This window comes from Miscanthus floridulus, chromosome 1, assembly GCF_019320115.1.
Source record: "Miscanthus floridulus cultivar M001 chromosome 1, ASM1932011v1, whole genome shotgun sequence".
In the NCBI taxonomy this organism is placed as follows: Eukaryota; Viridiplantae; Streptophyta; class Magnoliopsida; order Poales; family Poaceae; genus Miscanthus; species Miscanthus floridulus.
Genome location: NC_089580.1, coordinates 175,143,328 through 175,159,586, shown reverse-complemented (window position 1 = coordinate 175,159,586; position 16,259 = coordinate 175,143,328). Strand labels below are relative to the sequence as shown.

At 44.0% G+C, this 16,259-nt stretch overlaps 2 protein-coding genes and 1 pseudogene across 2 annotated transcripts; 1 reads left to right on the top strand and 2 right to left on the bottom strand.

Annotated features, from left to right (window-relative positions):
* Nucleotides 1-4,167: 4,167 nt before the first annotated feature.
* On the bottom strand, nucleotides 4,168-5,430 carry LOC136503046 (chaperone protein dnaJ 11, chloroplastic-like). Its single transcript, XM_066498253.1, has one exon. It carries the CDS (start codon nucleotides 4,927-4,929, stop codon nucleotides 4,426-4,428), a length of 504 nt encoding a protein of 167 aa, XP_066354350.1. The 5' UTR covers nucleotides 4,930-5,430; the 3' UTR covers nucleotides 4,168-4,425.
* Nucleotides 5,431-7,194: 1,764 nt separating this feature from the next.
* On the top strand, nucleotides 7,195-11,570 carry LOC136548844 (probable 4-hydroxy-tetrahydrodipicolinate reductase 2, chloroplastic). Its single transcript, XM_066540227.1, has 8 exons — nucleotides 7,195-7,454; nucleotides 8,701-8,938; nucleotides 9,388-9,521; nucleotides 9,635-9,709; nucleotides 9,980-10,081; nucleotides 10,917-11,026; nucleotides 11,173-11,260; nucleotides 11,348-11,570. The coding sequence occupies exons 1-8, from the start codon at nucleotides 7,290-7,292 to the stop codon at nucleotides 11,414-11,416; spliced, it is 981 nt and encodes a 326-aa protein (XP_066396324.1). The 5' UTR covers nucleotides 7,195-7,289; the 3' UTR covers nucleotides 11,417-11,570.
* A 132-nt stretch (nucleotides 11,571-11,702) lies between these two features.
* The window catches only part of LOC136548852 (proline-rich protein 4-like), an 87,356-nt pseudogene continuing 82,799 nt past the window's right edge, over nucleotides 11,703-16,259 (bottom strand).

Sequence of the window (16,259 nt, the reverse complement as noted above, 5' to 3'; positions counted from 1 at the left end):
CCGCCCTAGCCAAAATAGGTAGAATCTGAAGATTTTTGGCTGGCTGCTTTGGCTGGGTAAGAGGATATAGATCTGTAGTTTTGAGCATCTGGTTGCACAGTTGACCAACTGTACTAGAATCCATCTTTATAGTATGGCTTTTTTTAAACTTAAATTTAAAGCATAAAAGAATGTAAATGCCTTTGAGCTGGTTGCCACTTCATTTGGCAATTGAAAACTTCTATTATCGAATATGTTTTCCTCATTCTCATTATACCTTGATTATGTGACTTGAACCATTTCCATACATATGAGTTCACCTTCATGGCTTCAAGTCACTTCCACTAATGATTTGATCCTCAACACAATATGACTCCTCATAGCTTGATTAGTACCTCGACTCAATGCAAGTACTCTCTTCTTCACCTTAGCCATGGTACCTCGGTCGCCAAGCCATCGCTTGCCCTTCACCTTCGCTTAGTACCTCGAAGCCCTTTCCTTGCTATCTTCACCCTATCAAGCCATACTTAAGTCACATTATATTAAGCATCCATTGAAAAATATTTCTTCAATATTTTGATCCTTGCTTAAATATTTTCTAGATATGAATGTTGAGATCAATCAAGCTTCAATTTGTCTCACATAGAGACATACATGGATCAACATCAATATGGTCAAGCTAATTCACGATTCCTTATTCTCTTCTCATTTTGGCTTGATATTCCAATTGATCTTTCATATATTCATCCATGTAAGCAAACCAATGTAGAGACTGACTTATATCCACTATACATTGTCATTTACCAAGTATGTTTGCTTTCACATGATGCTATGATATCCCACAACATAGAAGCCATTTCATTGATTCCATTTGCATTGTTGTCTTTTGCTTGAACTAGATTGCTTCCAAAAACTTCCAATACAACAATACACAGTTTGATATTCACTTTAACACAATGTGGCATATCATCAAGTTTGCCTACTAGTTGAACCTTGTATATACTTGTTAATACACAACCCACAAGTATATGCAATAGACTCAATTTCCTGTTCAACACTTAGCAAACTTATTAGACCTTTAATTGTGTTGTCATTCAATTTACCAAAACCCACTAAAGGGCTAGATGCACTTACAGGTACGAGCAACCTCCAAGGTTCGCATACCCTAAGGTGTGAGGGCTGGCAACTCATAGCTGTCGATACGTCCATGCCAGGACTGCGCTGCCCTAGCTGTACGCCGCTATGTTCTCCCACGGCTGGCGTAGTATGTCAAGGAAGATCCAGCTGATGATGTTGCCCGAGGCGTCTGGGAAGAGGAAAGCACCAAGGAAGTGCCAGAGCCACACTCGAGCGAACCTATCGATCTGAGCCTCCATAGCCTATGGGTCCAAGTAATCAAAGCGCTCCGTGATCCAGGACGACGAAACACCGGAAGTTTTCCTAAAATTTACGAAAGAAAATGAGACCCGATGGCTGCAGGAAAGCAATGCAAGTATTAAATAGGCTTCAATTTCTCACTTATTTTTCTTGGAAGCCTCATCGTCCGGTGGAAGAAAGCCAGTAAACTGAGCCACCAGCTCCCTCCAGTGATCGTTGTCAACTATCCCTGTCACTGAAGTCCCCCCAACCGAAGGCTAAAATAGCCTTCACGTCCTGCATGGTCAAGGTCATCTCGCCACAAGGTAGGTGGAATATGTGGGGCTCAGGCTCCACCTGTTATAAGAATAGAATGACTGTTAGTTGCCTCAAATTTGTTACAAGAAAGTTTATGTACAAAAAATGCACTCGCACCTGTCTACAGTTGCAGTAAGTAGTGCTGGGTCAAGGGGCGAAAGACCGTGATTAACAACACGGACAAGCTCGAAGAAGCCGGCACGCCGTATGTACGACGCATAACGTTTGTCCCACTGGTGCGCCCTGGTGTGCGTGCAGGGCCTCAAAGTAGGCAAGGCCACCTCTGCGTCGTTGTCACTCAAGATGTGTGATCGGTGCTGGTCGTCGTACTCCACCTCAAGAATGGGGTACAACGGGTGCTGCGTGGGAGGGGCCATCCTGTTACAAATTGATAAACAAAGCGTTAGAGTATTCAAATTAACAAAATTCAAATTAACATTATGTAGCATTGTAAAATTTGAACTACTTGTTATGCAATATGAAAGCACATGTATATATTCAAAGTAAAATTAACAGACATATCACGCCCTAGTAACATAAACAACTTCACTAGAAATATAAGCATTTGACGAAACTTTATGAAGTCATCAAAATCGACGTATCACACACTAGTAAGTACCAACATTTGTAAACTAGTATCTATACCCAAAATTCCTAACTAAATAACTAACTATGAACTAAATAATAAATACCTAATCAATCCCTAAATCCAAAATCCTAACCTCAAACCTAAAAACTACCTACGTAAATCACAAATAAATTCACTAACCTAACTATCCTAAATCACTAACTATCATAAATCAATAACAATCATAAAACCTGAACTATCCTATATTACTAATTATCATAAATCACTAATTATCCTAAAACAATAATAATCAAAATAACATGAAATCGAGAGGGAGGTACCTTAGGAGCGGGCGGCCTTGACGCACCGGCATTAGTGGCGCGGCCGCGTGCGGGCGCTGGCGGCGGCGATGCGGGCAGGGGCGCTGCGCGGCGGCGGGGCGCTGTGCGGCCGGCGGAGGACGCGGCGGCGGGCAGGCGGGCAAGAGTGCATGTGGGCGGGGGGCTCGCTCGCGATATTTATTTGGCCCCGCCGCGCCATGCTCCTTGGCGCGGCACTACCGCGCCAAGATCGGTGGCGCGGTAGAGTCCTGCCACGTCAACGATCGCGATTCCGGTCGTCGCCACGTCATATCTCTGCCGCGCCACCATGCATGGCGCGGCACAGGCATTTGGCCGCGCCAGGGCAATAGGCGCGGCCAAAAGTGTGAGTTTTTTTTTAAAAAAAACGACCGTGTTAGATTTAAAATTAGGGCCTCTTTGGCAGGGCTCCGGCGGCTCCGGCTCCCGCCCCTGTCGGCCGCCCATGGGCCGATAGGCGCCAGGCGGAGCCAGAGCCGCGGAGCCCGAAAAACGACCTTCTCCGGCTCCGCCTCTGTCTGTGAGAGAGGAAAGGAGGAGAGAGAAAAACAGCTCTGGTGAACAGTAACCTTCTGTCGGCCCATGGGCGGCCGACAGGTGCGGAGGGACGGGAGCCGGAGCCGCCGGAGCCCTGCCAAAGAGGATCTTAGTTTTCAAAAAGTGTTAAAATTAAAAAAAAAATCTGGATAGCAGGCCACCTATGAGCCAAACACATCTAAAGTCTTAGATTCTAGAAGGCTGGAAAAGTATGTGCCCGGACATCAACCAATTGTTTGTCCATATTTTGTTGAAACGTTTGCATCCGATATTGGCGGATCCACAGATTTGTTTGGATGGATCATGGATGCAGACTGGGCGCCTCTGTCGGACCCACTGGTTATTATAGCACAAAATCAAGGTCTATCGTCCCCCTTGCGAGTTTCTGAAAATGAGGTGAGATGGTGACCGCTGAACTTCTAGATGATATAGTACGGAGTACTACATATTAGCAGCCCTACTATGTTGTGCAGTTGCGGACGCAGCATCAGCAGAATACTGTGACGGATTAGCCCTTGGCCCTTGCCGCCGTGCGAGCTACTGCTGCTCGTATAAAAGAATCCAGGGCGTTGGGCCAGTTTTTTCACCAGCAAACAGCACACATCATGCACGCAGCACCATCAAACGGCACAATTCACAGTACATGGCGTGATGGTGACAAGCAAAGCAATCAGATTGATTTGATGAACTTTTATACGATTATTATTTATTAATATGTTGCTCGTGGTTCGACTTGGGAGATGGACGCAGTCACGCAGACCTTTCTTTTTTCCCAATGGAAAACAAGCAATTCTGTCTCTTGAAATGTTCAGAAACCAGAAACAGCGCGACACGTCTGCATTCACCACGCAAGAGTATGCAAAGACACCGCCATATATTACTCATCTTCTAACCACGTCCACGATCAGTCCATCACCCAAGAAGAAGAGTATGCAACGGGACAGACCAATCGCTTTCTTCTCATAGCTCGACTGCATTATTGCTGTGGTCATCAGCCTTATCTCGATCATGTCGGAGTATTAAGTCAACCGATCCTATCACAATCTCACATGGCCGCGCAAGTCATACATACACTACTACACATCCAGGATCCAAAACAGAGGACGTCACATACCATACATTTCAACATTTTTACAGGCCGCAGCGAAGCGTGCAGCAAGGCTGCGCTATCGCTCGGTCACAAGTGAGTCCAGTGGCTGCGGGTGCGGGGATCTTCGCGTTCCCAACCAATCGCAAGATTCTGCGGCCCGACGGGGACTGCGGGGGCCGCACCAGCCGCAGACGTCGAAGATCTTTCTTCACATATGGTCACCAGCACTGATCGGTCTCCCAGGTCCGGCGGGAACGGTGCGCGGGGAACGAGGGCGAGCGCCCGAGAGCGACGGTGCGCGGTCCCGCGGCGGCGGCGGCGGAGAGGAGGAGGCGGCGGTCGTAGTCGGCGCGCTTGTCGGGGTCGGAGAGCGTGGAGTAGGCCGCGTGGACGCGGATGAAGTCCTCGGCGGAGGCGGCGGCGGGGTGCTGCGGGGCGGCGGCGTCCGGGTGGACGGCGAGCGCCAGGCGGCGGTACGCGGCCTTGATCTCCCGCGCGCTGGCCCCCGGGCGGAGGTCGAGGACGTCGTAGAAGGAGCTGGCCGCCGCGTGGCCCGGCGCCGCGGTGGCGACGGTGGAGGAGAAGGAGGCGGAGAGGGGCGGCGGCGCGTGGAGGCGCGGGGACGGCGGCGGCGACGCGGCCGGGGAGCCGGGCCGGAAGGCGAGGAAGCGCGGGGAGAGCGCGGGGCGCGGGGAGATCATGCTTGCTGGTGGGGGAGCCATGGGACGGGAGGGAGGAAGGATTGGGGTTGACCGATGAGCCTGTAGGATGCGGAGCGGCGGATGGAGCGAAGATTTTGAGAGGCGAGTTGGCCTTTGCTGCCGGCTCCCCCGCCATTTTATCTCGCGCGCGTCGCTTTCCGCCGCGGGTTGGGGCGCCCCTGTTCAACGTTCTGTGTGGGCTGCCCGTATTGGCTGCTGCACTGGATGACTTTTATTTTGGGAAATCGAGATCGAGGGACGGGAATCTCACAACTCTCGGTGTACCATGACATGGCCCATGGATGATGGACGGATATGATTTTGAGATAAAAAGTGTACTGGAAACCGTCGGCTGCAGCCTGCAGGGCATGGGCATGGTCTCCTTCCCGGCCACTGGAATAATCGGAGGGACAAGAATGGAATTTTCGGCTAGCATCATCACGCCTCCAAAAAAAATCAAACTCCCAACTTCCTGCCATCTTGCCATTGGAAGGACGAAAGGGCTGGGTTTGACTTGTAGAAAACTCCATCAATGTTATAAGAATTTCTAAGTGTTCCCTTTACTATCAATCGTATCTTTTTTTTTCTATCCCTTATATGCCATTATTCTCATTCTTACCAAAAACTGATTAAAAGGTTTGCGTGTGTTTTTTTTCTGGCAAATTTTCATTTATACCCTTTCAACCTTCACCTCTCGGTGGATAGAAGCAAGAGCAGATCTAATACTAAACCGCACATCACACCCACCTTCCTTCGACGGGGTAGGATCCGCGGGAGCAGCGGACCATGCGGTTTTGCGGAGACAAAGTGGACCTCTCACGGTCCTGTTGGACTATCCCGTGAAGCAATTACAACCGGTCGACATAAGCCGCTAAAGCCATTTTGTGAAGGTCAATTTATAGGGTTATGGTAATTACCCACCACACTAGCATGCGTAATTGGTGATTAGTAGGTACATTAACACACACACAAAGAGCATATAATTGTTAGGCATATTTCACATAGATTGGGAATAGGATGAAAACAGGATAAATATGTGTTCATCCGAAAAAGAGATCTTGCAAATATAAAAACGAACGGGGCAAAATAGAAAACGGAGCTGAGATAGGACATAATCTTTTTGTCTGTTTTTATCCGTACTCCTAGAGGATGTTTGGTTGTCAAATATTTGTCTCGCCTTACTAGCTTAGGCGAGGCAAACCTTAGGAGAGAAGAACCGGTCCCCCACCCAAGCAAGGGAAGAACCTGCTAACGTAGACTACGAGGTGAGTTAGCCGGTTATCTAAAACACGAGGCATGTTTGGTTCTTTCAACAATCTTGTGTTGCCAGACCATTTCCACTCTCTAGCTTTGGCCAAAAAAAAAAAAAATCTAGCCAACACACAAGCTCTAAGGTGCTCTAGGTAGATGTCCGAATTAGCATCACCCTTCCATAATCTTGCTTGGTGAGGTCAAACCAAACTTGCCCCCACATATCTAGCTTTAGACCATTTTATTTAGTAAGGCAAAGTATACTTTGATTCGGTTCCGTTCTATTGTAGCTTAAGCCAAAACCTGATCAAGTCCGTCTCACCAAAAGGAGCCAGAGCCACACTAGGGGACTCATTTGGTGGAGCTCCTGCTAGCTTCAATTTTGATTTCTTCATATATTGTAGTTATACTATAACTATGTGCTGTTTTCATCTGTTCTAAAATGAACTAAAATAAATTATTTTTATTTTCTTCTAAAATAAATTAGAAGTTAGTAAAATTCTTACTCCGTATCTTACTTTTGGGCACCAGCTTCACAGTATAGCGTGGTAAAGTGCCAGAGCCGGATAAGGCATTGTTTGTTTCTAAGGGACCATGCCCTGAATCGATTCCTACCAAAAATGCTTGGCTAATTTAGGAAAAAAATTCGGTGCAAACTGTATCCATCGTGCCTCCCTACGTACATGTTATGGATAGTTGCCACGTGTCCAGTCAACGCGATCCAACCGCACGCCTAGAAGATTTCCTTGCATGTCCGCATGTGGCTTCGGTTTCCTCCCGCGCCCGCTGCTTTTTCGCCTCCACCATGCGTGGTTGGATCGTGTTGACTAGACACGTGGCAACCATTCATGGCATGTATGCAGGGGTACAGTGGATACAGTTTGCACCGATTTTTTTTTCCTAATTTAATCAGCTGAAATGATTTTTGGTTGGAATCCTCCAACCGAACGAGACCTAGACCTGCTAAACAGGCCCAAAGTAGGAGCTAGTAGGATCCAGCCCGGTTCGACTGGAGATAAACCGTTCGTCTAGCTTGGCTCGTCCCTATCCGGTACCCTTCTCTCAACTGTCTATAAGCCGCACCGTGGTCGAAAGTCGAAAACTCTAAACTATCCGCCGCTGTAGTAGAAATGCTCTCGTTGCGGCCACACCGCACCACCTTCTCGCGCCCCTTGAGTTGGCCGAGACGGGGACGCCTTGGCGGAGCCGCCGCGCCGCACTATGTTAGCGCCGCGGCACCGGCGGCTGCTCTGGAGTCAGCTGCGCCTCCGGAGAGCGTCTCCTTCCCGATTCTGGTACGCATTCCGCTGGCCGCCTCCAGTGTGCTGCTAACCTGTTCGATGAAACGTTGCTATGGAGATTACTGGCTCAGTTTGTTTAGGGGGAGATTACTGGCTCTGTTGTTCTGCGCAATGGTTTCCACGTAGCACCTATTTGTTCGATGTAATGCCACAGCGGGGTTACCTGTTGTCCTAGGCCTCGCCGGTGGCTTGGACTGCCTTTTGAGGGGATCAAAGGGTTCACATAATTTTAGATTTGGATTCAGATGCGTCTTTTGCACTCTAGAATCTTTGGAAGATGATTCTGCATAGAACCTAATGCCTGACCAAATGCGCTCACGGCTGTACATTTTCTAGGACAGTGTTATCAGCACTCAGCAGTACTTATTTTCTGGAGCAACACGGTCTCATTATTATGTAAAACTATTTTTATTTGGGGTTGATCATGAGTCAAGCTTCGCTTTCAGATTTTCTGTTACTCTTTCCTGGGAGAGTTTAACTGAGGAAGCACACCGCCATATGCTTAACCTGGTTCCACAATGCACATACATGTGCTGTCCTCTACACAAGCTAGATTTCTGGTTAGTTGATGCATATTGGGGTAAAAGTATAAGTAGTTGGTCAAATATGAAGCTGGCTTCCCTGGGTGCAAAGGTGGCTTCTTTGGCTATCGTGCTTGCATCTATAATTTGCATAAAGCAAGTGCAAAGATGCAAATCTTCCTGAATTTTCTTTTTCTCAACGAAAATCCTGCTCAACAATATCTTATGCTGATAGAAACTTTTCTGGGTCATTGGAAATATCAAAACTGTATACGAATTTTATGCAATCATAAAGAAAAGGAGTTGAAAAGGAAAATACATAAGCATATCTAATCAACTATGCCAATTTCAATTTGTATGAGGTGGGCAACTTGTTTAATATTTTACATTGGAAGCTAGTATCCACTGTTCTTGCTTCATATGGTAACAGTTCTATTACCAGAACTTTTCAAAGATTCCCCGGTCTCACATTGAATAATGCTATGCTAAATGCCAATTTTTATTTGAGCAGTTGGGTACAATTTTGATGTAGAATAGCTGTTCAGATTTCTTCTGTCTCCTTTTTTTGGAGGAAACAGGAGTGGACAGGCCCCTACTTATTATATATATTAAAAGAAATAGGAGAACATTTTGAAAAAGAAGGCAAACAGACTATCTTGCTTAATTGAAGGGACCTGATCCTTTTGTTACTTAGTCTTTTCATTTGTTCCATTATTTAGGTGAATGGCTGCACTGGTAAAATGGGGTTATCTGTCGCTGAGGCTGCTGCTCTGAGGGGCCTTCACTTAGTCCCTGTTTCATTCAGTAGTAGAGAGAAGGTTGAAAAAGCAATACAAGTTGGACAAACAGACATTCGGATATATGGTCCTTCTGCAAGAGAAGATGTTCTTTCATCTATCACTGATGAATTCCCAGATGTCATTGTTGTGGACTACACAGCACCTGATTCTGTGAACTGTAAACAGTTTAACCTTGTTATTTTCTCAATGCGCTATATAAAGTTCTTAGTACATGTTATGATCACTTTACCCTACGCAATCATGATATTGCAGTTTTGAGAAATTCCAAGTCTTCTTGCTAGTTTGTGCTAATTACTAAACATGCTGTTATAACATCATTTTGCTGCTATGTTCACATCAAAATGTATATTCAGGAATTTTGTTGTACATTTTTTTGTTAGTTTTATGCTAATGATTACATTTCAGTTCTTACATGGCAGGATAACAACAATTATAAGAAAAATACATTTTTTATGCCAGTCAAATTTCACGTAGAACATCTAGGAAGCTATCAAATTTAGTTCATTGTTGCTGAAAGCCTTGAACTCTTGCTTTTACTTCTGAAAGCAAATTGCAGATTTTTTATCCTTTTTTCTACCTTTTAAATGAGACTCTTGCATTATGCAGCTAATGCTGAGCTCTATTGCAAGCTTGGCTTGCCATTTGTGATGGGCACAACTGGTGGGAACAAGCATTTGCTCTACAAGTCAGTGCAAGATTCAAAAAGTTATGCACTAATATCTCCACAGATGGGCAAACAGGTATGTTAAAAAAGAATTATCTATCTCAAATGAGTTTAAACTATTAGTTTTCATTATTATACTTCAAATGTTGAAAACACAACCTGTATAGTTTCCTTTCATTCTTCAATCAGGTGGTTGCATTTGTTGCTGCAATGAAAATCATGGCTGAGCAGTTTCCAGGGGCTTTTTCAGGCTTTCATTTAGAGGTACAATTCTAACTTGAGTGTTTCCATATGAATTAAAAGTTCAGAGTGATGATTCATTGTGTGTAAGGATTTAAACTTCTAGTGTGCACCAGCAATATATCATCTCTCAACCTTGACATATGTCTTGGGGAAGGATGCTCAGTGAGTTAAGCTTCTTTTCAGGTTCTTCAATCAATTGTCTGGCCTGAGACTTTAAATGCTAAATTTTGATATGTGGTCATACCATCTGCCAATACCTGCAATTCTGAGTGTCAGGATTCCTTTTTCCAGGTTTTAGAATCCCATCAAGCTGGCAAGCTGGACACATCTGGTACAGCTAAAGACGTGATTGCTTGTTTTGAGAAACTAGGTGTGTCATATGACATGAACAGGGTATGCTTTATCCTTTATGCTTGAAAACTTTAATTATTCATGATATGAGAGGAAAGCTGTTTGTGCTCTGGAAACACATCAATGCAGTTAAAACTACCACAATATTTTCATGGATCAAGATCTCTTCCTTGTAAATTTCTTTTGCTGTTCTCATGAACTCTTGACTTTTCATTTTCAAATTGCAGATACTGAAATATTTCCTCGGATCGTAAATATAAACATTTAGGTTTGTCCTAAGTCAAACTTTTTAAACTTTGACCATCAAATCTAAAATTTTGTATAAATTGACAAAATAAGATTGACATTACTAGTTTCACCTTGAAAATAGTTTCATAATATATGCTCTTTTCACTTTTTTCAATGATAATATACCTTTATAGACGAAGTTAGAAAAGTTTGACCTAGGACAAACCTAGATGGACTTATATTTGTGATCGAAGGAAGTAGCGATTATAGATAATGACTAAAACTCGTGGTAATATTCTGTTGATATGAGGTTAAATGGTTTAAACAAATCTAAGAAAAGCATTGTAGAATTTGACCAAAAAAGGTGGCTCCTTACAATCAGAAGGTGGAATTTATGAAGGATACGTCTAACAATATATCCTATGTACATAACTGATTGTACAATTGTGGATTTCCATGGAAAAAAATGTTCCATCATTTTACAATATGGGGCCCATGTTTTTCATTTTCGGAGTTGTTCTATTAGGACGGTGTTTGAATTGGTTCACACACACACATCATGCTCTATTGCTATGTTGTGTTACATGTTTTTATCCTCAAAAGAAAACAGAAATCTTACTATATGATGCTTATTACCATGTGCTGGCAGATGGTTAAGATTAGAGATCCTGAACAGCAGCTTGAGATGGTTGGTGTCCCTGAAGAACACATTCAAGGGCATGCATTCCATTTGTATCATCTCACTTCTCCTGATGACAGGTAATAACCATTCTCCTGAAAATTGATGATACTGCCAATAAAGTAATTATACTCAATCATGGATATTTTTATAGTCTTGCTAATACATCAGAGCAATTTTAAGCATGCTATTTTTCATCTTTGTTGATTTAATTGTGTTCTTTTAGTGTTTCATTTGAGTTCCAGCACAATGTTTGTGGCCGTTCAATCTACGCTGAAGGAACTATTGATGCGGCAATATTTCTGCATAGGAAGGTTGGCTGATGTATTACTTCGGTTATTTTTGTAAGTGGTGCTGCGTTTCAGATATTGCTGGTATCTTACTCGTATTCTTTAATGTAGGTACAATCAAAGGATTCTAAGAGAATATATAATATGGATGATGTCTTGCGAGAAGGATTCATGCGATAAAGTCTACTGATTAGCTGCTCATAAGCGCAGTACTGTTTTTTTGTTAGTCTATGGGGTAGATATATTAATAGAGGTTGCGTGTGAATTAAATAAAAAGATTATGCACTAAGTTCTTGAAGTTTCTATCAAAATGAAAACCATATGAAAAAGAGAACGTACATAAAAGGTATATAAGTTTATTTTAAGGTCAAAGAGCGATGAACGTACTGTTCTAGAGAAAACATACATATAAGGTATATAAGTTGAAGTTTATTTTAAGGTCAATGAGCAATCAACGTACTGTTGTAGTAATTTAAATAACTGAGCACATTCATGAACTGCCATATTACACTTCTTACGTGTCGGATTCTATCCTCTGGATAAAACCTCCATGAGAGCTACGCCATAGTGAACTCCATTTGACCATTTGAGATCATCTCCAAAACCGGATCATCCGGTTTTGGAAACTGGATACCCCAGTTTTTCCAAACTGTCCAGCCTACCATGTTTTGTCGCAGACATAAGTGTTGAAGAATAATACATTGCCCACCTTTACCCATTTTAGACTATTGGGTAATTGGGTTGAATATGCGAGGTTCAATAGGAAAAATGACATGCTTCTGTTGATCCCAACTTCTTGCACAGAGTTATACTAAATAAAAACAGTTCATAGGAAATTGCACAAGGTTCAACTATCTCCAATAGATAGAACACACACTCTTAGGCTGACCCAACCTTCATGCTGAACTAATCAACGTCACAGACTTATTCTGAGGAAACTGCATAACCTGCAAAAGCCAAGAAAACACTGACCAAACGTTGTGCTGAGTCTCCATCGCAGCAGGAGGAAAGAAAGGCAACAATTTCTTGAAGAACGGGAGCACGGGGTTGACTTCGGTGGCGAATACACCGGCGTCGTTGACGGTGCCGTGGGCGTCGAAGGTGGAGTGCCCACCGGCGTCGACGGAGGCTTGTGCTCCGGCACGGGCACCGGCGCCGGTTTGTGCTCAGGAACGTCTACCGCCGGCGGCTTGGTGACAGGCGGAATGGAATGGCCGTGCCCGTGATCAGGCAGGTGAGGGATACCCACAGGCGTGTGGATTCCTACGTGATGGTGATGGTGCATAATGCTGTGGAAGAAAGGGTGGCAAAGGAAAGCCGAAGCGCACTCGGGCGACGAGCGGTGGACCTTGCCGCCGAGCGCAACGAACTTCTTCTCGGTGCCGTCGTGACCGCCGGGTGGCGCCGCGACGATCTTGGACGGCTCCTGCCCGGGGCACGGCGCACCCGAGGCGCTGTGGAGCTGCGCGAAGCATTCCGACTTGAGCTCCCCGTCCTCGTGTTACGATCTACGATAGTACTTAGGGAATTTAGGATAGTAGCATACAGAATTCAGGGTAGTAGCAATGGATCGGAGTGGAGGAAGGGAAGCAAAGCACAAGGTTAGGGATCAGCGGAGTGCTTGCAGGAGCAAGTGGTTGTTACAATATTCCTCTCTCCTTCCTTTCCTATTACATATATAAGTCAAGCACTCTGCCGTATCATGCCGGGATCCAGTTGCTTCTGTGACGCGCGGGTTGGGCAGCCTTGGCCTACTGGAGCGCCTTGGCTGCGGTCCAGGCCCACCTGCTTCTTCTTCAGAGACTTGCATGGGCTGTACATATCGGTCCAACACTCCCAAGCCGATGTTGAATTTAGAACCAGGGGGTGGCCATGGTTGTAGAAAGGTTATCATCAACATGACCAAGGGTTTCGTTGTAGGGAATAATATTGCAATTCTGAGGTGTAGCTGCCATATCTTTACTGCAACCAGTGTCACTGTCATGATGCTGAGGGTGGTGCAACATCGCCACATTTTCAGGTGGCATCCATGGCGACCGTATTGACTCAGTCAGTGGCCTGTGCAAGTATAACTCAACTGTATTTCCACTGAAAGATGGCCAGGGTATTGGCCTAAGGTGAACTCCATTGCCCTGCATTCCAAACTGCTCAGGTGGTGGCCAAGGTTGCAGCACAACCCTCTTCCCCATCCCCAGTAATGCACACAAGACCACCATGCCATCCGTGCATCCACCAAGCAAGCACTCCCTGGAGAACAGGCCCGGGGGGGGGGGGGGGGGGGGGGGGGGGGGGGGGGGGCGGCAAGAGGGCTTCCGCACAAGGCGACATCGTGCGCGTGCCCTTGCGACGCAGCCACGCGGCCGCGACTTGCCGACTTCTTGCCTTCCTGCGCGAGGCCGAGGCTGCGAGCGATCGGAGTGGCCGTCGGCGACGGCGATCCTGTGGGAGTGTGCCGTGCCTGCATCTCTGTTCGATTGTTCCTGCCCTGATCTGCTCGGCAGGGTTGTCTTGGTAGGTACGAAACTACTCTTGTCTCAATGTCTCCAATCTTTATTCTCGACTAATTTAGGTTTCGGATTTAGGAACCCCATATGATGCAGCGATCATGTTAAATTTAGTATGGCATAATTTTATTTAATAATTTCTTACTACTTTTCTAAACTTACAGTGAACTCATGCTGCCCAAAAAGCATGCATCTGGAAGTGAGAAAAGAAAAAAGAAGAGAAGGATAGAGGACATATTAGTGGAGAAGGGGCCTATAAGAGAAGAAAATATTGATAACAAATCAAGGGACATATTAGTAAATTGGGGTAATCAAGGGACTACTTTTTACTATTGATATGTATGATCCAGTAAATTGGGGTAATCTTCATAACAAATCAAGGGACATATTAGTGGAGAAGGGGCCTATAAGAGAAGAAAATATTGTGTTTCCTATGGATGCGAGATCAAGACATTTTGCATACACTCATTATTCGAGAAGAATGAGCAATGGAGAGGTACGTGACAGGAAATGGTTGGTCTATTAAAAAAGTGTTGACAAAGTGTTTTGCTTCTGTTGTAAGTTGTTTGGTTCTAGCAACCTCAAGAGTTCATTGGGGCATGATGGGTTTAGAGATTGGAGCCATGTTAGTGAGAGACTAAAAGAGCATGAAGTTAGCGTGGATCATATGACCAATATGAACTCTTGGAATGAATTGAGAGTTAGATTAAGCAAATATGAAACAATTGATAAAGAGTTGCAACATCAAATCACAAAGGAGAAAGAACGCATAAGGCTAGTTCTACTAAGAATTGTTGCCATTGTGAAGTTTCTTGGTAAACACAGTTTAGCTTTTAGAGGATCTAGTGAGCAACTTTACAATGATGTGAATGGTAATTTCTTAGCTTGTTGTGAGATGGTTGCTGAATTTGACTTGGTAATGCAAGACCACCTTAGACGCATTCAAAACAAAGAGCTGCAATATCATTATCTTAGTCATAAAATTCAGAATGAGTTGATTTCGCTTATGGCTTCTAGAATTACAAACTCCATCATAAAGATTGTTAAAGAGGCCAAATATTTCTCAGTTATCCTTGATTGTACCCCAGATGTGAGTCACCAAGAACAAATGAGTTTGCTGGTTCGATGTGTTGATATGTCTGATGGGAAAATAAAAATTGGGGAGTACTTTCTTGGTTTCTTGAAGGTGGATGACACATCTGGCTTGGGGCTTTTCAGTGTATTGGTTGACTCCATCAAATCATTTGGTCTTAATGTTGATGATATTAGAGGTCAAGGTTATGACAATGGCTCTAATATGAAAGGAAAACATAAGGGGGTACAAAGCCGTTTGCTTGAAATAAATCCAAGAGCTTTTTATATGCCATGTGCATGCCACCGTCTTAATCTCACTCTTTGTGATATGGCTAAATCATGCAGTAAAGCTATTTCATTTTTTGGAATTGTGCAGAGGATATATGTATTATTTTCTGGTTCTACCAAAAGATGGAATATTTTGCTTGAACATGTTTCAGATTTGGCCGTAAAATCATTGAGCAATACTCGTTGGGAGAGTCGCATCAAAAGTGTTCGAGCAATTAGATATCAAGCTCCTCAACTAAGGTCAGCTTTGTTGTGGCTAAGTGAGGATGGAGATACTGAACCAAAGGATAGAAGTGATGCAAAAAATTTATATGACGTGCTTGGCAGCTTTGAGTTCATACTTGGTATGGTTATTTGGCATGACATTTTATACTCTGTAAATATTGTCAGTAAGAAGTTGCAGTCACCATCCATGTGCATTGATTCTACCTTGCAGCATATAGAAGGTATTGTGAATTACTTTCAGAACTATAGAAATACTGGGTTTGCTGATAGTGTGGTTACTGCCATAGAAATTGCACTTGAAATGGGAGTAGAGCCATCCTTTCCAGTAAAGCGTCGTTCTATTAGGAAGAAACAGTTTGATGAAACTGAATGCAATGAAGCTATTTTGCAAGCTGAGAATGATTTTGAAGCTTTTTTTTTTGTTATGGTTGATATGGCAATTAGTTCATTGAAAAGCAGATTTAAAGAACTCCGGCCATTCAATGAAAAATTTGGATTTCTAATGAATTCAACATCCTTGAAGGCATTGGATGGTGTTGCTCTAAAAGACCATTGCATTAAATTTGCAAAAAAATTCTCTTCTGGTGGTTCGTCGGATGTTGATGTAAATGATATGATTTCTGAGTTTGCTGTTATGTAGTCTACTCTGCCAGATAAGCCAATGTCTGCTATGAAGATTTTTGAGTTTGTCACAGAAGCAGATTGTTATCCTAATGTTTCCGTTGCTTATCGGATCCTATTCACTATGCATGTGACTGTAGCCTCAGCTGAAAGAACCTTTTCAAAGCTGAAACTATTGAAGAATTATTTGAGATCCGTAATGTCCCAAGAAAGATTAAATGGTTTGGCAACTTTATGCATCGAGAAGAAATTGTTAGATGAAATTGATATTGAGGCCATCATCAATGACTTCGCAGCAGCAAATGTTCGAA

Bases quoted from the DNA above. Each gene is read 5' to 3' on its own strand.
- LOC136503046 (XM_066498253.1), bottom strand. From the start codon at position 4,929: ATGGCTCCCCCACCAGCAAGCATGATCTCCCCGCGCCCCGCGCTCTCC.
- LOC136548844 (XM_066540227.1), top strand. From the start codon at position 7,290: ATGCTCTCGTTGCGGCCACACCGCACCACCTTCTCGCGCCCCTTGAGT. The intron at 9,522-9,634 runs GTATGTTAAAAA...TTCTTCAATCAG, and splicing joins CTCCACAGATGGGCAAACAG to GTGGTTGCATTTGTTGCTGC. The intron at 9,710-9,979 runs GTACAATTCTAA...TCCTTTTTCCAG, and splicing joins TTTCAGGCTTTCATTTAGAG to GTTTTAGAATCCCATCAAGC.